The sequence below is a fragment of the Camarhynchus parvulus genome, chromosome 5, assembly GCF_901933205.1.
Source record: "Camarhynchus parvulus chromosome 5, STF_HiC, whole genome shotgun sequence".
Classification (NCBI taxonomy): domain Eukaryota; kingdom Metazoa; phylum Chordata; class Aves; order Passeriformes; family Thraupidae; genus Camarhynchus; species Camarhynchus parvulus.
In genome coordinates, this window is record NC_044575.1 from 52,132,593 (window position 1) to 52,159,387 (window position 26,795).

At 36.7% G+C, this 26,795-nt stretch overlaps 1 protein-coding gene across 1 annotated transcript in view; it reads left to right on the plus strand.

Annotated features, from left to right (window-relative positions):
- TDRD9 (tudor domain containing 9) overlaps positions 1-26,795 on the plus strand; it is a 68,034-nt gene that overhangs the window by 30,769 nt on the left and 10,470 nt on the right. The window contains exons 7-26 of the mRNA XM_030949725.1: positions 1,332-1,496; positions 5,785-5,888; positions 6,690-6,748; positions 9,624-9,675; positions 9,828-9,912; positions 10,646-10,703; positions 11,259-11,363; positions 13,061-13,158; positions 13,520-13,651; positions 14,259-14,421; positions 14,503-14,566; positions 15,033-15,096; positions 16,554-16,598; positions 18,156-18,209; positions 19,779-19,895; positions 20,694-20,801; positions 22,719-22,819; positions 23,462-23,635; positions 24,866-24,977; positions 26,345-26,557. Coding sequence (XP_030805585.1) covers positions 1,332-1,496; positions 5,785-5,888; positions 6,690-6,748; positions 9,624-9,675; positions 9,828-9,912; positions 10,646-10,703; positions 11,259-11,363; positions 13,061-13,158; positions 13,520-13,651; positions 14,259-14,421; positions 14,503-14,566; positions 15,033-15,096; positions 16,554-16,598; positions 18,156-18,209; positions 19,779-19,895; positions 20,694-20,801; positions 22,719-22,819; positions 23,462-23,635; positions 24,866-24,977; positions 26,345-26,557 — 2,073 coding nt within the window. The remainder of the gene's footprint in view (positions 1-1,331; positions 1,497-5,784; positions 5,889-6,689; positions 6,749-9,623; positions 9,676-9,827; positions 9,913-10,645; positions 10,704-11,258; positions 11,364-13,060; positions 13,159-13,519; positions 13,652-14,258; positions 14,422-14,502; positions 14,567-15,032; positions 15,097-16,553; positions 16,599-18,155; positions 18,210-19,778; positions 19,896-20,693; positions 20,802-22,718; positions 22,820-23,461; positions 23,636-24,865; positions 24,978-26,344; positions 26,558-26,795) is intronic.

A 26,795-nucleotide genomic window follows, 5' to 3' on the forward strand; every position in this document is an offset into this window, starting at 1 on the left:
TTGTCCCTGGATTCACGAAACAAAAGGGTGCAAGGAGCCCTATTTAAGAGAGGACATGAAACATTTTTAACTCAGAGTGGTATGAAATGCATATGAGCTGTTTATTCCCTGGTTTGGAAGTTGCAGACCTCAGAAGCAGCAGATAATTCAACATTGCATCAACTAACAGGAGTTAGCTGAGTGATTCTGATGTACTGAGGACAAGATCTACGTGCTGAACTAACCGGTTTAAATTATGTGGATTTTCTGGCAGGTGGCTGCTGCAGATTATTATTTTGAGATCACAGAGCAGAAGCTGGATTGTTCTGAGGTTGATCTTGCTGGGATAGGCTTTTGAAAGAAAACCTGAGACTAAGAGTGGCTCTATTGGGTCAAACTAAACAGTGCAGTTTCCATAGTGACTAGTAACAGTTCTTGGTATCATCTAGTGGGTCTTTGGACATATCTGTGTTGTACAAGTGATTTTGGACTCCTTGATCTTGAGCTGTCTTCTTTGATTACCATCTATTCTGATGTGTTCATCTGCCACGTTGGTGATTCGTGCATGTTGAATTTTTGCTTCAGGAGCGCATCAGCTCTTGGTTTAGTTATGTGACCCTTCAGGCACTCTGTAAAGAATCTGTCACTTCTTTCCACTTTGGAAGAATTCCACACAGATTAGAGTCCAGATACAAAGATTGTCTAGAAGAAGGGGTAGTTTAATATTCCTTGCCTGTAACTGCACATTTAGATTGGATTTTATTTCTGTACCTTCAGAAAAGGTTACATTTAGCCTATTGCCCTGGCATAGGTGAGTCACTATCTGTTGAGCCATGAGGCAGTCCATGCTGTAGTGGGGCAGATTTCATATATTTGCAGAATTATGTCCTTTCAAATTTCTCCTTTGAGGATCATGTTGGAAAACTTCGTGGTTTAGCCTGCCCTTTCCCTGTGTTCCTTGTGCCTGAGCACAGTGGTACAATGCCCTCTTCATTAGTTTGTCTTCCTGTCATTTTGTAAGGGGGATGCTTTTGTGTTTTACAGCATTTCTGGTTTGGGTGGTGGTGAGATCTTTATCAAGAGTAACTGTGTGGTTTGGGTTGAATTTTCACCATGTTGTCTGCCCTAGGCATTTTAGTTTGAGCCATTCTCTTACAGGTGCTTGCCTCTCTCCACGTGCTGATTAGGGTATCTTAAGCATTTAATGTGATTGTCTTAAATGTACTTAGGTTACATATCTGTAGTAACCAGAATTAGATCATTTACATGAGGAGGAAATGGAGAGTCCCATGTAACAGGACAATTTGTGTTAAATTTACTGCTTTACATCTGCTGTACATTTTTTTTAACAGCTTATATTGATGTCTGCTTCCATCAACTCTAAAGAATTAGCTGATTACTTTGCACTTCCAGTTCATAATGGTTTGAATCCAGTCTGCATATTTAAGGTGGAAGGCAGACCTTTTGCAGTTGAAGAATATTATCTTGATGATTTGAAGGACATTTTTGATTTACAGGTATTGTAAATATAATTTCATTTCTTTCAACATAGTAAGAAATTGGAATAGTCAATTGAAAACTGTGTGATAAAATGACATATGGCCGCTTTTATACTGCAATTCTAGGTAAGAATTAATAGATGATGGTAAAACAGGAGTCTTCTTATGAGCAGACTAGTTTCTTCCATGAAACAGAAATGTTTCAGTAGGATGAGGCATTTTGTTCGATAGTTGCATTCAAAATGAACAGTGTAAAAGAGTGTGTGGAAAGTAACATAAATAGATTTACAGACCTGTTTGACTATAGCTGAAAAAATCAGGGAATATTTCCTGGGTTGGTTCATGTTGTTGTTATGTATCAAAGGCAGAAAGTGCTATGAAATGAAGAGAAAACAATTTTTGATTACAACTTTGATGTTATCAAATTGACTTCTCTATCAACTGAGACTTTCCTATTTTTCTGTCCTGGTTCTTTTCTTTTTTTTTTTAATAGTGCCAGAGATGTTATGCAGTAGTTTTGAACCTTTTTCTGTTGTAACCATGTAAGCCACCATGGCAGATGGGTAATTTTGAGTAATGAAAACATGTTAAAATAACTGATACCTCTCAGATTCCTGGAGGGCTGTGCTGGAGAACTGCTTCTTTGATGCCTGAGGAGAGTAGGTGCTGGTTGAAGATATGTTTGTTTTATCAATCTAGCTTATAAACTGCACAGAATGTATTTTGTATATTTTGTTTTTAGAGTTTCTGACATTATAGCAGGTATCTCTGTAGACATCAGATAATGAAGGAATGAATGTAAATGTGTGATCTGGTTTCTGTGGTTTTATAATAGGAGTTTGTTTTGCATTTGAAAAACAGCTGTGTAGGAATTCACTTGAGTGAGCTCTTTCAATATTATGGTTCAAGGCAAAATAAACAGGTTAAAGCAGAGTACAACAAATGCACTCAGGCTGTATTATGATACCCAGTCTAAAAATAACTGGGATGTGGGTGTAATTATTGGTCAGTTTTGATAATGCAGAACACTATTCCAGTGTTATTACAATGAAGGGGATGGGGCATGCACTTAAAAAGTACCAGTGGGGGGGAACACTCTGTTATTATTTAGCTTTCATCCATCAGTTCTACAGAAAATAAAATAGTGAAATAAAACAGGAAGCCCCGAAGAAAATAATTGCTTATGCTGTACACATAAGCAATATGTGTACATATTGGCATTGGTTATGCTTTAACACAGGCAAGGTAAAATAAAAGGCTGTCAACCATTGAAGTTCTAAGGCAAACAAAGAAACAAACTCAGCAGCTTATATGCAGTTGGCCCATCAGCATTTATGCATTAGTATCACAGTCAGACAGATAATAGGGAGGAGATTATGTAATACATGGGGCTTTGTAAAAGATTTTTGATGATGACAACAAAAAGATAGCCAGGAAATTGAGTAATAAGTTTCCTTCAGTCAAATTTGATTTGTCATATCTGCACTCGGAGCTGAATGTCAACTTGCACACCTTTCACCTCAGAGATCACGAACAAAGGAACTGCTTTCAGTGCTTAGTCCTTTTTATTTTTTCTGTGTTTTTATTTAAAGTTTTCATCTGATTCTTTATCTTGTGTTGTTCTGTCTGTAGCCATTCTGTTTTACAGCAAGAAGAGGAGAGTATGTTTGTCCAGGATGTTTCTTGTGACTTAGGGCAACAATAGAAGCACATAAGTGCTCTTGATTTTCTTTTTTTTTTTAATATCTATATTAAAAAAGGATGAAATTGAATTTTAAAGCACTGATTCTTGGTCTGGATCTTGTTCCTTATGGTGTTGTGTGTGAAGATTTTCTCCGAATACTAGTTACAATTAAAAAATTAAAATGTGGAAGGTCTAAGATGGTTTGTGGAACATCCTAATAAAATGAAAGTAAAATGTGAGTATTAAGACAGTTAACGAGTTAATGCTGCCATATGGAGGCTGAGGCACATCTTTCATAATGCTAAAATCTAAATCAATTACATCACTGCCTGAGGTACAGGCTTCAGGCTTTCATTCCTGATGTTTTATTTTCACCTATAAAAGCCTGTAAAATTTACATAAAGGAACACAGCAGTTAAAAACAAATGCAGTCATTGCTCTTTAGATAAACAGAATTTTTCTAAGTTTACTTTTGATTTTAAAATTACAACTGTAAAACTACATAAATCTTCAATAATTTCTTAAAGCATCTCAGTCAAAATCAGTTTAGTTGTTTGTAATTGTCTCTTGGCTGTGAGGTGTGAATCTTCATCCCTTCTCAAAAAATATTAAAATAATTGGATGTTACTGTAGAGATGTAGAATTCTTCCATGAATCCTGCAGACCTCTTGGCTTTAATACATAACTAATTTCTGCATGTGATAATGTTTTAAAACCGTGCTTGAAAATAAAGTTTTTTAGGGGTAGTTTTGACTTGAATAATTTGTCAGTTCATTGATGCTGTTGTGATTTGGAAGATGAACAAAAATGCCAGTCATTGTTTTTTCTTTTGTATGCATGTTTGCAGTCAACCCTCTGCTGAGGCTAGACAGACATCTAGCTGAATCAGAGATAAAGCTTTCTACTTGAATTACTTCATTTGTAGAAAAGAATAAAAGGGAGAAACATTTTTCAGTGTAGCCCTGGCTTACCATTGCCCAGATACTGGGTCATTTATAGGTGTGCTGCTTAATTTGTGAGCATAGGCTTACAGAAAACTAGTTTATTTTTCTTGTGGCATAATGAGCTTGGTAAACACGTTGTTCTGGATGTTTAACAGAATAATGATTTTGTCATACCAGTGACCTCTAAGCCCCAAGGAATCATTGAAACACAGGTTTCATGAAAAATGCATGAAGGCTCTATCTATAGGCAATTTTAAAGCTGGATGTATAAATATTTGCCTTTCCTTCTGGATAGTGGTAGAGATATGAAATTCAAATTTAAGAAATGAAGCAAAACGCAAAAATGCAACCCATTTTTGGCTTGCAAAGGTAAAAACTCCTTCATGTCCGTGGAACTAGAGTCAGAGTCCTGGTGGAAGGTAGTGAACTGCTGTCAAAAGCTGTTCTCATGATATTGTATTATTTCAGTCAGGTCTGACTGGGGTTTGGATTTGCTGTTTGTCACATTGTTACCTTTTATTAGGAGTGATGTGGAAGCCTTGTCCTGTTAGAGAGTACTAAAGGTACAGTCCGTAACAAAATTGAAAAGACAAATTTGACAGTTATTTTTTGGTTTTTATTATCCTTGCTTAAATCTTATGTTGGAGCAGCCCAGAAGAGATAACTTGCTTAGATTTTTCACATATATTAGGGCAAAAATCACTTTGAAGAGAACAGTCAAGCATTTTTATGGTTTCTCCTGCGTTAATCAAGTTGAGGACTGAGGTTGGAGTAGCAAATACTGATGTCAGTCAGTGTTTCCAGATTGGTGCTTGGAGCTGTGATTTGTGATTGTTATGAGCTCCCTTACAATGGGCAACTGGTAGAAAAATTACTAATTCCATTTTAATAGCTTAGATAGCTAAGTGGGCTGTGATTTTAGTTCTCTGAAACACTTGGTTCAGTAAAGAGTTTGCACTAGAGTGAGAAGAAACTCTGAGAATGAAAGGTGAGCAATGATCAAAAGCCGTTTTCCCTACAAGAGAAAAACATATAATGCTATAGACCTTTTTATAGCAGATCTAGTTCATTAAGCATAAAACTGAAGAGTGATTAAGTTACTGTCTGCTCTGAAGACTTGATGGTTTGTGTTCTTGAATACTAAAGCCTTGAGTTTGTACAGAATGCTGGAAAACAATGTAGACAGAATCACCATGGTTCTGTTGAGTACAACAAAACAGTAATTCTTTGATAGAATGTGACCAAAACCACAAAACCCATTAAATACAAAAACAATTTAAAGGAGAAAGAGGTACATGGTTTATGTGTAGGCAGGTAGAGAGATCTGTGTAATAGCAGCTGTGAGAAGCACTCTGCCTTCCCTACATAAATTCTTCCCTGTCATCCTGTTCCCAAGAGTTCTGGTCAGTTCCCATGTGCTTGACACTTCAGGATAAGGAGCATGTTTTGCAAATGAATGGAGAATGGGCTGGTGCTTAATCAGAAGTATTTCTTCCACATTAAAATTGTAGGATGCTTGAAGAAAAATGTCTGTTTGGAAGGTAATGAGTGCATCAGATGAAGTTCTGTGCTGGATCAGTTTGAATTGCAAGCGTTTGAGAAATAGAAATACATGTGTGAACTACAGTCTTGTCGCCAGTTATACTGTGTTAACCTCATTACCTCCTTCTCCAAACAGTTTCATCGTCAGAGCCTTGGTGAGCCAGTGATAGAACAGAAAATGTATCAAGTGGCAGTGTCTCTGATTCAGTCATTTGATGAGCTGGAAAAGAGGAGCAGTGGGTAAGATGCAGTTCAAGATCTGGAATCAGTGGCTCTTGGGGAAATGAGAAGCTAATTAAGCAACAGCAGAGTCCATAGTTATTAGTGGAAACTTAATTTTTATTTGCCTCTCTGCCTTTATTTTACATACTTGTTTGATTTGTACCCAGTGTTCCTAAAGTGCACTTCATGCCCTGAAGCGTGAGTGACTATTCAGGGCAGCCATGTCGTATGGAAAATATATTCTTTACTGTAGACCAGAGCTGAGGAGTACTTAGATCAAGAATTATATAAATATAAATGATACTATTTTATAATGGAACATAAACCATACATTACTTCATGGGAAAAAAAGGCTAAAAGCTAGGCATTAATTTTCACTGGCTGTTTAATGCCTTAATGTCATGTGAAATAAGTAAATAATGGATTTTACTGCTCTGTGTTTTGTAAATTGATGTTTAGTATCTGAAGATGTAATATTACATCTGAAAATGTAATAAAGTTACTTCTACCATTTTTGTCTAACACTGTGTGTTAAGTGACCTAATTCTGATTATTTTCATTGTGGAATGAGAAAGTTTCTGTCTTGTCATAGTTTTGAAGAAAAACACTAAATTTATTGCTCTGGTTCTAGTGTTTATATCTTGCATTTTTCAGAAAGGATAGTTGCAAATAATGGTTGAAATTTCATTTCTTCAGGAAGTTTAAATAATGCATGTTACAAAAAGTGTGCAATTCTGCTTGTTCTTCCAGAATAAAATAACCTGGGGTAATGAGGTAGATTGAGACTGTAAAACTAATGAGGCTGTGTTTTCTTGTTAGGGAGAAAAAGAATTTCAGTGGTACATTGGAACGTGGCAGTGTGCTCGTGTTTTTACCAGGTGAATATATGTCTTAATATCTTTCTTTTTTGTTATTTGTCATCTAATGAGCTTCCTGCTGGCACTTCTTTCAGGGATTTATTAAACATATACTTAAATTAGGTCTCTTTGGGCATTTTTTCTTGGAAACTGGTTTAATTGTGGCAATAATTGGAAAAGCTGTCAGTCAAAAATTAAGATGTTATGTATTTTAAAAATAATAAAATCAAGTCTGTAGTTAAACTACAGAAGTGCAGTTGCTAAATTTTTTAGTGCAATTATTATTGTATGAAACTCCTAGGATTCTTTGAGACTTTTCCTTATCTGCAAATTGTTGTAAAAGCTCAAATTCCTGTTTTTCTTCCCATGTACATTGGTTTATGTGGTTGGCATGCTCAAAAGTACACATGATGATGTAGAGGTTATTGATCAGAAAACTGGCTATACATGTAATCTTCTGTAGAGAGCAAAACCTAAGTTGCCTTGCACAGAAATTATTGTAGACTTTTGTTTTGACTACCATTCTTATTTAAACTCACTTGCTCGATTTTAGAGGCAGTGTAACTGACCTGCAGGTAGTTTTCCTGAACATCATAAATCTGTTACCTGGTGGTTTCAAGTATTCTTTTACTTCATAAGCTGAACTAACATTCAACATGTTAGTTGAAAACTTGGAAAAGATTTGGTTATGTTCAAGTGGAGAGTCACATTGAAGTCCAGGGCAGCTGTCCCTTGGACACAGTGAAGTCTGTATTCTGTAAAATGTTGATGAATGTCATCTCCCTGCTGTGTTGAGTTTAGGAATAGGCATGCCAGGGCTGGGGCTGGAGGCCCAGCACACCAGCTGAAAGACACGTTGCACTTGCAGAGCAGCTTTCCTTGGAGTGTTCCCCACTAGCTAAAAGGCATTAGAGCTGTGTTTCTTGGAATTACCTTCACTATAAAATTAATGTGTGGAAGGAATTACTTCATTGTTTCAATGTAATGCCCGTTCCAGTTTGTGATTAATAAAGCAGGGAGACCATATCTGTTGCCTCTGGCCTCTTGATATTGATGTTTGTCTGGTGTTTTCAGGCTTTCTCAGTACATCTGAGGCTTCATGTCAGTCTGGAATTACTCCTCCTTAGCATTTTCAAATCCTAAATCTTTATCTTTCACCTTGAGTTGGTGTTTTTTGGTTTGGTTTTGGTTTTTTGGTTTGGCTTTTGTGTGTTGGTTTTTTTAAAAATACATTTGGTAAATTTGTGAAAACCCATGTGGTAATAAACTGATACACTCAAGTTTGTGTTTTATTTGTTCAGTGTTTGACCTTGTCTGGTTTTAAACTGGATACTCAACACTGATCCAGAACAAAGGATTAGCAAACACCCCTTATAATTTTCCTCACAAATGTTTTATACAGAACTGGAGAAAAGGGGAGGCGAGCCCTCAGTTTACAGCACAGCAGCTGAGGCAGAGCTCTGGGTTATTTTTACACATTTAACATCCACATTTAGGATGTTGATTTGAGATGCTTTGGTTTTTTGTGAGTGCTAATGATTGCATAGCATTTTGAACCTTAAAAATAACACTCCCACTGACTTGTGAAGTTGAGTGTTCAGCAGCAGCCAGAAAGAGCAGTGCTGTGCTGAGGATGCTGTTAAGTGATTTTTGCCCACTGTCTTTGTGGAGCTCAATGATGGGGTAGAATCTGATTCCAAAAGGAGCTGCAGCTGTCTCAAGTAGGATGCCATGTTTTCCCTTGTAATTGCCTGTCTTGTTCACTGCTTAATTTCTTTTGGTAATGCTACCAAGTCTGATTCTTTTTAGGTAAGTATTCTTTAGTACTCACCTCTCCTTTGGTTCCAGAACTCACCTCTCTGTAGGTTAGAGGTGATACAAAGTGCCATGTTAAACTGTAATTCTCTTAACATACATGCATGAATATGTTCCAAAAGATCTAATTTTATCTGTTCTGCTGGTGTTGATCTCATTTTTTGTCTGTTCCATATTTTCTTCTGCACTTCACCATGCCCAGCTCTCCCTACTTTTCTTGTATGTTTGCCAGACTGGTTTGTGTTACTAGTTCCCCTTTCATTCTGAGACCTTTGTCTCCTGGTGGGATCCTTGTGTTCTGTAGGTGTCGTGGTCAATCAGCTTTTGTCACTTCTGAAACTGGTCAGCAGATACTGCCTGCTGTGTCTAGTCAGTAATTATTAGACTGATTAATAATTACTGTTAACAGTGATGATGCAGAGTATGCTCTGCCAAACATGAATCAAGCTTCTTTCAGTTGTTTTTAATTTTAAAAACAATCTCCATGGAAGTCCACTGTGGGACAGGTTTTTGAAAATGAGGCATTTGGAATTGAAGTCTCAATAAGAATAAACTAAGTTTCTCAGAAAGGTTTATGTCTGTGGAGGTATTCAGGGAAATAGAAAAAATCCCTTGGTCATAAGATTTCCCCTGGCTGATGTGAAATGCATGCCTCAGAAAGTGGGCACTGGAATGGCCAAAGGTGAGATGGCTAGGACAGAAATAGATTGTTTTGGTTTTTTTTACTTTGGCTCTGCTCTTCGAAAGAACTTGTTTTGGCTGAAATACCCAATTCTAGCCTAGACCAGACAGATACTCAGCATGTGTTGTCAGTTGTAAGAAACTGAAACAAGGACTAATAATGGAATGTTGTCAAATGGCCTTTATATCTTTATTAAGTGTAAAATTAATGCCAAATGGTTCTTCAAAAATTAACTCACTGGTTTTCAGAGATTTATTATTATATTTGCTGTTTAATTCTTCTGCCATTTTATTTTATGGTAAAAAAGAGGTAATAATGACAGACAGTTAACAGTTGATATTTTTGAATTGTTCCTAATGACTAAATGAAAAATTAAACTCATGATTACTTTTTCCCTAGGTTTAGGTGAAATAAGATACATGCACTCATGCCTCTCAGATAAATATCAAAGGTGAGTTAGACCACATTTGTTTCAATTCAGTTAAACCTGAATGTGAGTCTTTCAGCTGTATGAGTTTTAAGTGCATAAGCGGGTTTAGCACAGAAATGTAATCAACTTTAATATTCTTGCATCAGTAAATATTTCACGAATATATTTTTTAGGTGGCAAGTGTACCCACTTCATGCACGTGCAACATTGGAGGAGCAAAGTAAAGTATTTTCAGCTACAGTTCCTGGCTACAGAAAAGTAAATATTTTTAAATCATTACTTTTTTAAAGCATATGAAATGTTTTGCTAGAGTAGTAATAGCAAATAATAATGTATTTAAGTAATATTAGCTGTTCTAACTCAAACCATTTTATGAGGACAAAGTACTTCAGTTTTTCAGTGTGTAACGTGATGGCCTTTCTTACCAAGCTGGTTTTAGAACTGTTATGCAGTCCTCAAGAGAGGTGCATTAACTTGAGGAAGTTACCCTTAAACTATTGCCTGCTGCTGTTTTTATCCTTCAGAATGGTTTGTGCATGTTGATTCTTGCACCTACACAACAGGAAACAGGAGGGGGCTGCTGGTGGCCCTGAATAGCAAAGCAGTGCCCCAGTATGGGAGAGTGTCCCACCTTGTGCCTCACATTGTCACTGCTGCCTTGGTTTTCTCCATCTGCTGTTACTAAGAGAGTATTGCTGCCAATAGTGTGATCTTTCCTTATGGCAAAGGCACGAGGAAATATTTCCATTCCTCCTCTACACTGTCCTAATGCTACACTATATTATGCTTTTTTGAGCTCAGAACAAAAAAATACAACGGGTTTTGTATTGTCCTTGCATGGTACTGCTTTTTTTACTGTGCAGAGCAGAAATGCTGTGTTGCCATTACATTTATATTTCTTCATAGCAAGTTGGGTTTTTCATGTAGAAACATTAAAGTAAGTAATTTTTTGTTTATGCATTCCTTGCTCATTTTTTGCTTCAAAACTCAGGTTATTCTAGCTACCAATGTAGCTGAGAGCTCTGTAACAGTTCCTGATGTTAAGTATGGTAAGTTGTCTAAATCCTCTAATTCTCTATACACTGTGTTTGTAATATTTTCAATACTTGTGCTGGGTTTGGTCTCCAGAATATGTCACTGTTCAAACACTGCTGTTGGCGTGTTGAATTATTTCTTTCACAACAGAGAAATCTGAATATTTGAACATATAGAGCTGCTGAGTGGGAGGTTGGATTAAGTCTTCATTAAGGGGTAATTTTAAATACAGTAACAAGCAGAGCCAGACCTCATGTCACAAGTTAAGGTTTTTTAATCACATTCTGACTGTGTTTCGAAATAATTGCATCAGTTTAAGCAAATTTTCATACAAAGTTTCTAAATGCAGAAATGATTGCCTTTTAATGATTGTCATCTACAATGTTTTATTATTGCTATAGTAAGATCTGTTAGCAATTTGTTTAGTATTCAGAATATCTTGGGTCTGACTGTTTATAAATCTGATGTTTGTTTTATTGCTATTCAAGTTATTCAGACTTTTCTGATAATACAGATTATTCTTGTGTATTTCTTTCTACTGCCATGAGGAATTTTTTTCTTACTTGCAGTGATAGATTTCTGCTTGACTAAAATTCTGTTTTGCGATAAGGAAACTAATTACCAAAATTTGAGGCTTTGCTGGGCATCTAAGACAAACTGTAATCAAAGAAAAGGTGAGATGACAATAGGTAATGCAAAGGAATTTTAGAAGCTGACCTTAATGAACAATTCTTTGTTGGTTTTTCTTGTATTAATAGTAAAAAGAACAGATTATTTTGGCCATTAATACTTGATAAGTCTTTACCATGTCAGGGTATAAAAATGGGATTAAACAACTCTGTATGAATGATTTTTTTTCTTTTCCTCAAGTATATTTGCAGAGAAGTGTTTTGTATCTTACTGAAAAGTATTAAAATTCATAGACCATGGATTCTTTGGTATTTAATAGCAATTTCTTTATCACAGACCATTTTTGAAAAGGGGGGATATGTACTGCTAGGTATTTATGAACTGCTTGTGAGCTGCAGCAGTAAAAGGAGCTTTCATGTGTATATGTCACTATTAATGAGTTGAAATATCCACAGCTGTGTTTCTAGTTTACGCCAATGTTCATAGCACAAGGATAAATAAGATTCTGTATTGTCTCTTCTAGTAAGACAATCCTCTTAAATATCAAAATCTTTTCAGTTTCAGTCAAAAATAATACTAAATAAATTAATAGATATCTTCAGGTCTAAAAATACTGTAATTTTTAAGTATTACAAGGTCTTTACAATTACAGCTGTGTGCCAAATGCTCACCAAAGCTGTTCTATCACTCCCCTCTCCTCAACTGGACAGGAAGAAAAATGGTGACAGAAGGCTCAGGGGTTGAGATGAAGACAGGGAGATCACTTAACAATTACCATCACAGGCAAAACAGACTCAGCTTGGGGAAATTAGTTTCATTTATTACCAAACAAATCAGTCTTGGATAATGAGAAATAAAGCCAAATCTTAAACAGCTTCCCTCCACTCATTCCCAGGCTTGGACTCACTCCCAGTTTGTCTGCCTTCTCTGGCCTAGTGGTACCCTGGGGTGGAAATTGGGGATTGTGTTGGTTCATCTCGCATTCTCTCTGCTGCTGCTTCTTCCTCCCACTCTTGCAGTGTCAGATATGGGGGAAGTTTCCAGCAGCTTCTTACAGAAGCCACCACAATAGCCACACCCTTTCAGGACCTCACTGTGAACCTGTGAACCCCAATATACAGATTTATTTCCATTTGGTTCCAGGTCAGCAAAGGTCACAGCAACCAGCCAATGTACAACCAGTAGAAGTAGCATTCTGTGTAGAAGACTTGGGCTTGTTGTGCATGTGGCTTAAAAATGTGGTCTGATTCTGTAGTGGAGTATCCCACAGAGAGGAGTAGCATTTAGCTGGTTAAATGGAATGGTGTTTGGATTTGTGAAGATAGACTTCTGAGTCATTGTGTTTTCTGTGAATAGTAGATCATAAAGACATTTTGCTGTTTATCATTGTAGTTTAAAAGTTGTTTATATTGAAGATGATTTTCTAGCTATAGAGTCAAATAGGAAATGCCTGTTCACCTGAGAAAAATGGCTGTTGATTTGAGGGCAGTTATGTGAAAGAGATATTTGAGTGTAATAGTTATGTAATTCTTTTGTTAGTTACTGCTCCTATGAAGGCAAAATTTTTTTGTCCTACCCTTCTGTGTCCTCTGGGCCTGTCTGCTGCAAGAGAGCAGAACACTGCTCAGCCTGCAGCATCAGCTGTCGTGTGCTGCTCAGCTACCCACAGGGTTTGTAGATGGATGGGTTTGGAAAAAACTTGTGCAATTTACAAATTGGTGATTTGTTCTTTTGTGTGAAGGTCGTGCTGGACGTGTTTCCAAAGGCTACTGTTACAGGCTCATACGCAAGGACTTCTGGGCAGACTGTATTCCAGAGAAGTCAGAACCTGAGATGCTGGTAAGGCTGTTGGGTTGATGATTCAGTTTTCTTTAATTCCTGTAGTCATAGCAGAGAAGCTTTGCTTTACTTTCTCTGAAGATGATTGGAATAGTTACTAATAACTAATAGCAGTGACTAGAATTCAACTTGTTAACTATTTGACAAAGATCATTCCACATAGTTTCCTTATAGAAGGAGATAAATTATAGCAGTAAAATCGATGTGGATTAGAAATAAGTAATCCACTCAAAAGAAAACAAACGCTTGTTTACACAATTAACTGCAGATTTTGCTAAATTGTAAACTTACTTTTTCATGTAAAACACTTTGTCACACTTCCCATGAGGGGAGAGTAACAATAATCTTGTCTTCGCTTCAGCATTGCCCATTAGGATCTACAGTCTTAAAATTAAAGAAGCTTGATATGGGGGAACCAAAAGCCTTGCTGGCAACAGCTCTTTCTCCACCCAGTGTGGGTGACATTGAACGTACAATAGTTCAGCTGAAAGAGGTAGGCTTCCTTTTAATGTTATTAAAATCAGGGTAATAGGAATGTGCTGCAGAAGTTTTCTTTGTATTTAAGGTAGTAGTAGTCTTAACTGGAGCCTCAGATATGAACTGTGTCTGGAGAGTCTCTCATGCCTTGGTCTGTTGTTGGATTTCCATCCTTTTAAGCATAATTTCTGTAGTTATATCTTTAAAGCACAATTGTAATTTCGCCAGAGAGTAATGCTACTCTTTGAGGACTGGCATCTGTGGTGAGAAAGAACAGAGAAATAGACCAAAAAAAAACTTTGTAAGCAACACTGTTTATGAATAAGTAAAAAATCAGACTCTTAAAATGTATGATTTATAGAGGTCAGCCTCAACATATCTCTCTCACCTGTACAAGGAGGATAGTGATTCGGATTTTCAATTAAAACAATAAGGGAGAATCCTCATCGCATTAAACTTTTTTCTTTTCCAAAGTGCATAAGAAATAAATATTTGCATCATTTGTAGCTTGCCTTTATATCCAGTATATGTAGCAGCTTTGTTTTCAAAAGTGCCAGGCTTTAAAAATTGTCTTAGATGTACTTAGTCAGCTTTTATAAGTGAATACATTTTAATTTCTCTAGCTGGGAGCACTTACAACCTCTCCGCAAACAGAAGAAGATCTGCATGATGGTGAGCTAACTTTCTTAGGAACGGTATTGACACAGTTGCCACTGGACCTGCATCTTGGAAAATTGATAGTCCTTGGGCATGTCTTTGGTTGCTTAGAGGAATGCCTTATTATAGGTAACTGAAAGAAAACATGTGAGACATTTCTCTAGAAGCAGATGATTTGCAGGTTTTAATTTTGGTTTGTTTTTGTTGTAGCTGCAGCACTGTCTTCACGGAATTTTTTTGCAGTACCTTTCAAAAAGCATGTTGATGCATACAGGTAGTGCCCCAGATGTTTCATAACTTTCTAACTACATTTGAGAGCAGAAGGCAGAGTTGATGGCTTAATATGTTTCCATCTCATATGTCTGATTTTCTGTTAAAATGCCAAACAGTGCAAAAAGAAGGTTTTCCAAGTAGCTGACACTGGAATCTATTTATTTGGGAACATAAACCACAGAGCCTAACTCACCATCTGCTGAGCACAGGGCCTGGTTCTTCAGCTTTGCCTTTCTCATGTGGCAGTGTCTATTAAAATGGTTCTTTAAATAGCAAGGACAATTACTTATTATTATCCTGCTCATACAGAGCATCTCCTTCAGCAAGGAGACATGCATTAGAACAAGTAATTACAATAAGTGTATTGATCATGTTTATTAGAGACATGGAGGGTGTTTCTGAGCTGTGTAATACATGTAATATTTGAAAGACATATTGTTGCTAATAGTTTTTGTTCATATTGACAGGAAAAAAATGTTTTTTGCTGGGAATAGTAGGAGTGACTGTATTGCAATTCTGAATGCATTTAGGGTAAGTCTTTTGTTCCAGCTTAGATTACAGTGAAATCTGATAGACCAGCATGAAGGTTCTCACTTTTGTAGGATCAGTGCAGCATTTTTACTTAGCAGTTGTTAAAACTTCACATTACTGATAGCTACATATTGATGTTTTTTGCAGTCCTGGTCCAACTGTGTAAAGTTTCAATCGTCTCTACTCAATAGCCAGAAATGAAATGCCAGAGATGTGGTGATGTTTGTAGATTGTTTTTAACCAAGGACAGTTTAGACTGGTAAATTCTACATCAGAATGAGTTTGGTGACCTTTCTCCAAACTTCTTAGCTTTGGCTTTGGGATGGTTTTGTGCAAATGTTATTTTTTGGTACTCTTGGCTGCTTGGTGGCTCAGTACCGTGGACAGGGGTCAGTTCCTCCACTTAGAGGCAGAGCTGGTACAGCACAGCAAAGCTTCTGCTTGAAGAACCTGCTATTTCTGTAATGCATGCTCTGATGTGTTTTTTAATCTTCTGGAGAGTCCAAAATCTTCAGCTGCTGATTTAATTTATTCTCCTTTTTTTGAGCATGTTGCCCTTCGGTCAAAACTGACTTGTTTTCTTTTCTACTCTGCTGTTAGAATTTTTTGAAGTACACATGGGCATGTATGGCACATGTATCCACTAATCCTGAGGCTCAAAATCAATGTTTTCTGAATTCCCTAAATCCTGTTATGTATTTCCCTTGTGTCACCTGGTAATTATCACCTGTTCATCTGAAGATGCTGTTTCTGTAAAACAGTTTGTTATCCTGGAGAATAAACAGGAACATTCAGACAAAGCTTCCAGTGAAATGTCTCTGTGTGTGAGTGATGTGAAAGCTTTGTTTTGAATGGCTGAGTATCAGAAAAGAATGGATAAATTCAGGAAAGTTTGTTTCCAGACTCCTTGGTTCAGATTAGATTCCTTCTTTTCTATCAGGGTAGGGAAATGCAGTCTGGCTGTTCAACCTTGCATGTATTCAGTGTCCCCAGTAAGCTGGATTATTGTATTATGAGGTGACTTGCTGTCAAACTAGAAATGAATTCTGCAGGCATCTGTCATAAGCTGCCTAATAATGAAGTAATTTTCATTAATATGCTGGGTATTTAAATTTTTCTTCCAGCCCTGTTTTCTGGGAGGCATTTGCATCAGAACTTACCTGAATCAGTAATTTCATTGCTTTTGTCCCAAAGCAAGGAGAAAAAAAAATGGTTTTGAAAGTAACCTGCTTTTTTAGTGTCCAATTACAGCATACAGTTGTTGTAATAATTTGTGGATGTTTGCATGTACTTTAACACTCCATCCATTTCCTCTCATAAAAAATGTTGTTAAAAATCACCTTCAGTGTTGATATGAAAAAAAAAGTTTATAGTTTTAAATGTCACATTAGTATTTGTAATAATTATTACTGAAGCATTACATTTTGTATCTGAATGCTACACCACTTTTTCCTTAGGCATGGCAGGCCTGCAAAGAAAAAGGAAAGCTGAGAAATCCCAAGGTTAGTTAAACTTTTTCTTCTTCTCTATTCAAGGTTGGTGACTTAAGTGCTGGAGTATTTTTTTTTCCATAGTAAATATGAAAAAGGAGAAGGTTTTGCTAGCAATGTTTATTTATAATAATTATGATTTTTCATGCATAAATAGGCTAGGCTTTGAGAGAAAATGAGCATTTGAATCTAGTGCAGAGTTACTTGAAGACAATCCCCTATGTTACCTCCTTCCACAGATGAATCAACAGTGCCCAGAGGGTTTGAAATCCAGCCTAAAAAGGGAAATTGAGCTGTAGTTGAAAGAAATACTTTTATTGTGCATAAGTATCTCTCTTTTTTTACATACACAGATTTCTGTGCCCTCAGAAAACCCTGAAAGATGGAAGATGTTTAAGTGCATCAGTCACAAAAACCAGTAGCATGCCCTCAGTAACTGCCTCCGGTCCTCCTTTTGTGTGTACGAGATGAAACCTTTTTTATTTCCCTTGTTCTTTTAGAGTGTAGTATCTTTTATGATCACCAGTGCATAACATACACTGAGTTACAAGTAGCCAGGATGTTTGATAAAGATGTGCATGCAAAGAAAGAAGTTCTGAGCTTTTTGTAAGTGTTCCCAGATTGCCAAGAAGTCCAGTGGCATCCTGGCTTGTATCAGCAGTCATGTGGCCAGCAGGACCAGGGCAATGATTTTTTTTCCCCCCTGTGCTTGGCACTGGTGAAGGCCGCACTTTGAGTCCTGTGTAGAAAATACTGGAGGACACCGAGGTGCTGGAGCATGTCCAGAGAAGGGCAGTGGAGCTGGGAAGGGTCTGGAGCACAAACTTCCAGAGAGAGGAGCTGTTGAGGGAACTGGGAGTTTTTAGTCTGGAGAAAGAGGGCTCAGGGGAGACTTTATTGTTCTACAACTGCCTGAAAAGAGGCAGTAGAGGCAGTATTGTACAGCAATAAAACTTTATCACTCTACAGTTGCCTGTTATGTTGAGTTGGGGGTTGGCCTCTTCTCCCAGGTGATAGAAGCAGAGAAAATGGCCTCAAGTTGTACCAAGGAGAGGTTTAGGTTGGAATTAGGAAAATGTTTTTCACTGAAAACATTGCAGCAGGCTGCCCGGAGATGTAGTGGAGTCACTGTCCATGGATTTCTTCAAATGCCATGTGGGTGTGGCACTTGGGGACATGGTTTTGTTGTGGACAAAGCAGTGCTGGGTTAAGGGTTGGACTTGAGAATCTTGCAGGTTTTCCTAAACAGTAGCATTCCTGTGATTCTCTAGGTGTGAATGTTAAAGTAGATTCTTTAGTAGCAGCACAGAGCAGTTGGACTTGTGGGTTGATAATGGGAAGGTTGGATGACCCACAGCTGCATTGGTGATAAACAAAATATAGTTTTAGTCAAACACATAACTGTCTTACATTTTCATGCATGTCACAATACTCAGTATGAATGCAAGGCTGTGAAATGTGATTAAATTCTTCTCTTGCTATATGTAACTATTATTTGTGTCCATGCAGAAGAACGTGAGGTAAAGTTTACTAGCAGTAGAAGAAAAAAGTTCTAACTTTCTTTTTCAGGAAGAGCTTGAGTGGGGTCGATCTAATTGTGTTCATATAAACAAGATCAAAGAGGTAAGATTTAAATAGGTAGCAGTTTTTATAAGCAGAAGGACTTTCCTCATTCTCTGTAAATGTTAAAATCTTGGTTAAACTTCTGTGTTACATATCTTTCCATACATATAGATGTGTATTTTCTTAAAATGAACTATGAATTTAGTTGAAAGGAATTCTGGTAGGATAAACAGAGTGGTTAAATTATTAACTGCTTAACATATTTTTAAGAAACCTGCAGTATTATTTGCTAATTTTAGAGGTTCCTCAGATCACTGGTTGTGGTGTGACTGCTGTCTGTTGTTAAATATCTTCTGTTTTCTGGTTGGGAAGACTCTAAGCAAATACAGTTACATAGTGAGGCCTGAACTTGAGAACCTGTGGGGCTTTGTTGCTTAGATTACTGCAGCAATTAATGAAAACTCTGCCTCACAGTGGGCTTCAAGCTTAATTTGATATATTGAGGGGAAAATAAATAAGATTTCTGACTAATTGATCAGCAGAATGGCCTTGGCCATTATTTCACCAGTTCATACCTTTGGCATGAGCAATGCAGGGCCTGTGCTCAAAAAGCACAGGAAATAAAAATAGAATTTGATAGTGAACAACCATCTGGATAAGAAATGACAATAGTTTTATGACTTGGAAATGTGATAACAACAAAAAAGAGAGAAGAGCAAATTTTGTGAAGCTGGACAGTGGAATGATCAGTCTCACATGGCAGCCTCTCAGTTTCAGATAATGCTGGAAGAGGTTGTGCATGGCATAATACACGAGTTTAGAATGGTCACCTTTACTTAACACTTAGTAATATCTGGGGGCTTTTATTTGCTGCACCTAAAGATCCTAATTTCATAATCCCTTGTGTGGAAGTGGCTTTGCAGAACTGAGTCAGTCCCAGGGGTTCCTTTCTGGCAATGGTTGTTCTGGTAGTGTGCTAGAATAGCCAGCAGCTGAAAGGAAAGGGAAATGTAGCTACAGAAAAGCTGTGTGGACAGTGCTTTGTACATCTGCTCCAGAATGGTTTGGGAGAGTGAAGGCATTCACTCTGTGTGGTTGGAGGACCAGTGGTTGCTTGTGGGAGTTTATTGGAAATGCTGAAGATAGGAAAAGCTGAAATATGTTCTGCTGGGGGGCATAAGTTTGATCTCTCTCACAGTAATCAGAGTTGTCTGCTAAAGTGAGGGTGCAGCATGGTCACTGCTGCAGTTGGGTGCAGAATTCCAGGTTGCTAGCAAGATTTTTACCCCCTAAGTTACAAACCTAAAATGTTTTAAATAGAGAATATAATCTTGTAAATGGTTAATTCAGTTCTTTTCCTGATTTTGTTCTGTATAATATATGCATGATATGATTTGTGAGTACAGAGTTGTTCTTTATAAGGAGATTTTGGGAAAACAATTTGAGTCACAGTACTGAAATTATTTTCCAACATAAAGGTGCTGAGCAGTATATTGGTGAAATGCTTACCAGTCACCTGAAAAGGGAAGGGAGTTGGCCCAGTTATTTCAGACTTTAACTAACAGATTTTATTTCAGTTTGTGGCTGGGTTTGATCCATTTTAAGTGTAACTTAGAGATCAAATTTCAGGTGGCAGAGTTATTTCACAACTTGAAAAAGAGAGTCAGTGCATTTAACATGCATGTTAAAGCTCAGCCATCTCCGATGGACGAGGAATATGTGTGCAAACAACGCTTCATCTTGCAGGTAATGCTTTACTGTCATAAAGAGGTGCTATTTACAAAAATTGCAGTTCAGTCTTCATACCAATTTTCACTATTTTCAATTCATAATATTGATGAAGTAGTATTACACTAGTTTTCCAAAATTCTATGTGGATGTAGCAATTTTGGGTAGAAAAAAAAGTAACTATTTTGGCAGTGTATTGGCAATGCAGAAGGACAGGTAATGTTAGTTAATTGAACATTATATTATCCCTTGTTTGAGGTGTTTTATTTGAACACTGGCTTGGTTAGTTAGTGGGGAGGGGGTGCAGGGAATTTTATATCTAGCTATTTTAACTTTGTCTAATTTCCAGTTAAATTACTTGTCTTATTTGGACTGATGAGCAGTGCTTTTATTTTCACAGACGTATTTATCATTTCAGTGGCAGTTGGTTTAACTGTGTAAGCAGTGAGCTTCTTGGAGCTCAATTGTTGAACATTTTAAGATACAGCTTGAAAACTGAGCAATTTACCTGTAGCTGTTTTGTGTGAATTTGTTTAAATTTGGGCTCTTGAAATCAGAACTAACAACCAACAGAATAGAGCAAGTCTGCATACAAAAGCATTAATGTTGTAGAATTGTTCCAGAAATTGAACTCTTTTCACAAAAATCTGTTTTTAAGAATTTGTGTTTCGTCTCCAGTTCTGGTGATTCCTGAACAGAGATGGGAAAAAATACTAATATGAAGATCTGTTGTCTCTCTATATGTTGCCAGTGTATCTCATTTCAAGAAACTGAATACAATCTGCTGTGTATCACAAAGTATTTTCTTCATTTCAGGTGGTAATAGCTGGTGCTTTCTATCCAAACTACTGTACTTTTGGAAAATGTAATGGAGAAATTGCCATGAAAGATCTTGCTGGCAAGGATCCAAAAACAACTGTGATGGTATGTTAAGAAGTTGAATGACTTAATTAAGAATCAAGTAACAGAAATATTAAGTGTTTGGGTGCTTTTTTCAAGTTCTGTTCTGACTTGGGCAAGGAGAGAAATAATTACCTACTCTGATCCTTCCTTGGTGGGTCCCACCTTCCTTTCTTTCAATACAATAAACAATGGTGTAGGTGGGCAATTTTCAAAGAATTCCTGAGAACTGCCTCTATGAATTTGATTGCTAGTCTTGCAGAGGCAAACAACTTTCATCAAACTAAAAAAAATATTGGAAAAATAGAACAAAACTATCAAGGGTACTTTTTACTGAGTACTTAAGTTAATGTAGGGTTGCAACTTCAGTGTTACTTTTTGTAATCTCCTGCTTGTTAGTGCATGGCATATGTGCTTGTTGCTTTAAGGTTACTCAGGTGTTACACTGGCTTTTGTTATCTTCTAAAATTGCTTTTCAGCTGATTGCATATGTGCAAGTTTAAAATGGCTGTGTTGATTTTGCAAAATTGTGCAGTCTAAACTAAGAAAATGTTTGATGTATCTGAAGTAGGTATTACGCTGTAAAACAGCCATGACCTGTGCTTAAAGAAACCAAATCTACCAGGAAGCCTCAAAGAATAGACTTTACTGTCACAAGAGACAATAGATAAAAAAAGGAGAGAGTCAGAAAATCTTGTTGACAAGAGATTTTTTGTGCTCCATACAGTTTAAGGATATTGAAGCAAAATAGCACAATAGACTCAGTCTTGTGGAATAAATACTAGTCTTGCCAGAGCAGCATTGATTAACGTTAAATTGATAGATTAAAAGAGCTACTTTCTTTTAATGTATTTAACTCTTGATGAGCTCTTACATCAGCTGCTTGTTACTTTGGAAGAAGTAGCTGCTGTGTCTTCATCGGTGTAAATGATCATCTTGGGCACAAATGCTGCAAGTTCCTCAGGCTCTCACTTGGAGAGGTTCTTACAGCCATATACTGCTCCTAATGGTGTGCTGAAGATACAAAAGACAATGAAATCTCCCACTCCCTGGTCTCTCTAAATTATCTTCCCTTGAGGCAGTTTCTGCAGTCTGACCTAGACCGTGGTTTTGACCAGCAGCTGATCTTAGTGCTATAACTGCAAGTCATAGGAACATTGTGAAAAAATAATCTGTTTTTTCCTGTCTAAAGTTGTAAGAGCCGAAGAAAAGAATAGACAGTTGCATAAGTTCTGACAAAATAGTTCAAAGTCTCAAAGTACTTAGGAGTTCATGATTCTGTATTAAATCAAGACATCTCATGAGATACTATTAAGAAAAAGTTAGTGAAATGGACGCATGACTGTAATTTCATGTTAATAGTCATGAAAACTTACACTGGAGTTACACCTCTGCAAGAGGAAGATGAGGAGATTGCTCTTTGCCATCCCTAAGAGGTTTATATCCATGTGAGAGAGCTTTCCAGCTGTGCAAGCTGTCCCAGCATAGCTCAAATTCAGTATGTGGTAGGACTGTTAGGATATGCAGGAGCTGTAGGTCCTTCAGCTTCCCAGGCAGTGCATACTGTACAAGGTATGGTTCCCCACTGTGGAAAAAGAATCATAGCATTCTGGTCTTTTCTGTTACAAGCAAAATCAAGAGACACTAGACAGCTTTTTGTAACAAGCATCAGATTAATATATATAATTACAAATTAATTTGCTTCATTTATAGTTTGTCTACTGGTTTGAAGTAGTAGGGCATTATTAGCAGCAAAACAGTGCTTTTTATTGTCTTTTGAGATTCTTAAATGTACTGTAGTATCTGGCACTTGGGAATTTGTTGGAGTTCAGATTGTATGTAATTATTGCAGCTCAGGTGAAGGAGAAAGCTAACTATTTGGGTGAGCTTGAAAATTAAAGCAATTGAAGGTATCCAAATTTAACATCTTTTTCTTTACAGCTGAAGAACATTCCTCCCTATGGATATATATACCATAAACAGTTGCAGTCACTGCTTAGACAGTGTGGGCAGGTAAAATCTATTTCCTACAATGGATCAAGGTGAGTGTAAAATAAAATATCCTGCCTTGTGTTCTCAGTTACAAATCCAGTAATCAATTTCTTTTGCAGTGCTGTACTGACAAATTTAGTTAATTTATTCTTTCTTTGGAATCAGTAACTTACCTTTAATATATCAGTAAAAGTTGAAAAGGTGGTTTTGAATTCTGATGGTCTTTGGTTGGAATAACAGTAGATAAGCTAGCTGAGGTAGAGCCTTCTGGTTTGTCTCTTCTGTTCTCTAACAGTGGGCCTTAATTGCAACTCATCTGTCTGTATTTATTTCTGTCTGTTATGCTGAATTTAGCTCATTTGTACAGTCTGATGGCTTTTTTGAGCTGATAATGTGACTAATTTCAGCCTGTGACTGCCTAAAGTTGAATTCATGTAACCCTTCTTACTCCTTTTCCAACCTTTAATGCCTTCCTTATTCACATATATTTTCATATCCTATTGCATTAAATTTGGCATGTGCTGGTGATAATGTTAGAAAGTTTTCTTATCACCATCATGATAATTAAAGTTTTAAGGTACATAAAAGCAGAGCCTGTGAGGAACCTACCTTTTACTGTTTGCTGGTCTGCTAAGATAAAGACAGGGAGAAAAAAAATATTTTATTTTTTTTTTTTTTTTTTTGGTAAGCAGGGCTTTTGTGGAGTTCTCCCGTAATCCAAAGGAGGTTTTTAAAGTTCTCCCTGAAGTGTACCTGGCAGTCAAGATGTCACAGCTGAAGATTCCTTTTGAGCTGTGTGTTCATCATCCCGAGGATATCAAAAGACAAGTGCAAGGTGCAGGAGCTGTAGGTTTGGAATTTATAAGGTAATTGTATTGCATATGTAAAATGTGTTTCTTTGCAGCAAAATAAGGTTTGCTGGATTCAGTGGGAATTTCCTTGGAATTGTCATCAAGGAAGAAATGTTAGGTTCAAAAAACAGATGTAAACCTTGTCTAAGCAGAATGATTTTGCAGGGCTAGGAATAAGGTGATTGTTTTAAATATTTCTTTATAGATAAAGAGAATTCCAAATATGCAGTCATCTTCCCCCCCCAAAGTTCTAGTCCTTTGACATCTGAAAATAGGGATGTACACAGTTACTTCTGTTCTGACAGAGACAATGTGGGGATTGCAATAACCCAAGTAAATGAGGAGTAACATTTAGGGACAAAAAAGAAAGGCAGAGAGACAGAGCTTAACAAAAGTGGGGGAACATAAGGGCATGAGGTGTTACAATGTAATAGGAAATAACGCTGAGAAATGCAATGTTTTGAGTCTCTTTGGTCCACACATGCTTTTGCTCAGAAAATCTGTCATGTTTGTTCTGGTGTTATTCTCTGCTGTGCTTCTGAGCTTCAGGTCATATAAGTAACCTGATAAAATGGCATTCTGCCTAGCTCCTGATTAGTCTGCAGCCATTTCAGTGTTTAAAAGTAAGAAATCTAGAATAGGAAGGCAGGAATGAATTGAGAAGATTAAAGTACAGGTGAGTATTTTACTTCCAGTTGATTGTACTTAGCTTTTAATACAATATTTTAGCACCTTCACTCTGCCCAAAACAGCATTTGAAATCTTTGTGAAAATTGGTTCTTGAGGAGCTAAAGTCTTGTAGGCTGAAAGACTTAAAAGTTCTAATCTTTTGTCAAGTAAAAGGAATGTTTTATTTTTCATATATATATATAAAATTTGCTGAATTTATGTTTGTGGTTTTTCTACTGTGTTTTTAAAAAATAAGCTTAGAAGAAAATGCCATCACGAAAAGCCTCACTACTTAACCCTAATTTTTTTCAATTTCTAATAAAGTGATGGCAGAGTTGTGCCCTGGTATGTATCTTTCTGTGTTTGGTTATATTGCAGTTGAAAAGTTACTCTGCAGTAATTTGGTTCTTTGTGGTCATTTTGCATTCTAATTGAATTAATGTATTTCTAAATAAAAGTCATTAAGAACATAAATGTGCCCTGGGGATACCTTGGGAAGCAGATGAAAGCAAAAAAATTCATCCTCTTGAGTTTTCCCTTGTGAGTGAAGTATTTAGCATCTTCATTCCATTTTAGAGTAAATGTGGATTGTCAGAAGCAGACAGTGGAGCCTGTGAAAATCTTATTTGGTGATTTACAAATGTCAAAGATGATCCCAAGTCGTTTTCTGTCCATCAGGGTAACAGAGGTAGGAATGTTATATATAAGTAGGTAATATCTAATAATTAGTACCTAGATAGCTTAGCAGAGATTAATATCTGACAAGCTTATGTTAAAGAATTGGGTACTGATAATATTTTTAATGCAGAGGTGTCTGTAAGAAGCGTGGGGAATATTCTTGGTCTTATTTTTAGTAGTTCTTTGTTAAACAGTACTCACATGTTTGCACTTCACAAAATTTGTGGGATTTGCTGGCAGTAAATATTAGCTGAAAGTAGACATAAATATAAAGATGATTAATGGAAGAGGTAAAATACTTCTGTAAACTATAAAAATGAAAATCAGAAAGTATTTGGGCCATTTACTTGGTTATTAACTGCCAGTTTTCTTCTGAAAATGTGCATATGATAAATGAGATTAAGTAGTGGTAGTATATGCTCATTCAGAAGAAATCATACATTGAAGTGTATTAGGGGAAATCCTATGTATATACAAATATATCTGAAATCTGAAGCTAAGATTTTTAAATCTTGTGTTAGCTATCATCTTCATTAGTTTTGCTAATCATCTTCATTAGTATTGCTAGAGCAATAGCAATGTATATGCTGCTGAAATAGAAATAATAAAAATCAAACCAATAGAAATAATAAACCAATAGAAATAATAAAAATCTGAGCTAGGGGAAATGATAAGATAAAGTATTTAAACAGCTCTTGTTAGTAGTGGCATGTTTTGCCAGTGGAGAAAAGAATATTTTCCTCCTTTTAGTCAGCTAAATCTCTTGGATTAAAAATGTTTATGAATTTGATCAGACCCATTGCAGTCACTTGGCTGGCTGTGCTACTTCTGTTTTAGTATGTGAGCTTTAGTTATTGTAAATAAGGATTGTTTTTTATCACAAGCATTCAATATAAAGTCTGAATAGACATTTCAAAAGATGACTTGCTTTATTTAATTAGCTTTAAATAGGTGTATGTTCTCACCAGTTCCCTAAGGTGTGGCTCATCGGAACAGTGACCCGTGTACAACACTGGCACATGTAGCTGACTGGTATTCTGTCACTAGACAGGTGCAGAGATTTTTATTAGTCAACTGTCTGTCTTGTATTTTCTGTATGTTAACTTGGTTTAGGAAAATGAAACCAGTCCCTGTATTTTAGTAATGCTTGTCTCAGAATCTGTTTAAATGAAAAGTGTGTTGCAGTAGCGCAGGAAAAAACCCATTTTCAATAAAACCCAAATTACGAGACAGAAATGCTTCACTACATTGTTGCAGTGTGTGTGAACTGTTGTGTCAGGAGTAGGAGTGTTTTCATGTATTTTGCACATATGTGGTTTGTATTTGATGTAGAAGAATAATATGAAATTCGTTACTGTGTAATTTTTATTCTTGCAGGTAGTAGAAGTTGGACACTTCTGGGGTTACAGAACAGATGAAAAAAACACAGCTGTACTCCGAGCTCTAAGTGCTGAAATTGACTATCAGAACCTGATGGATTTAGCAGTGCCTCCATGTGTCGATGTGCTTTGTCTGGCGCCATTCACATATCTGGGAAAAAGAGGATACTACAGAGCTCATGTTCTGTATATTCATGGGGATCTTGCTGAGGTAACGTGCTGTGTCACATTGAGTTGGTAGCATGTAATTGGGTTAACAGTCTTGGAGCTTTGCTGCCTGTTTTTTATTGATTTTTTTCTACAAATCACTCTGGCCAGAATACATGAATTCGTTTCTTTTCCAGAACATAGGAATTTTTAGTATTAAATGGAGAAGCTATTGCAGAATGAAGTAAAATAAAGAGTAAAACCTCCGGTGCATCTGAAAAGGTGGCTTTTTTTGGAATGGT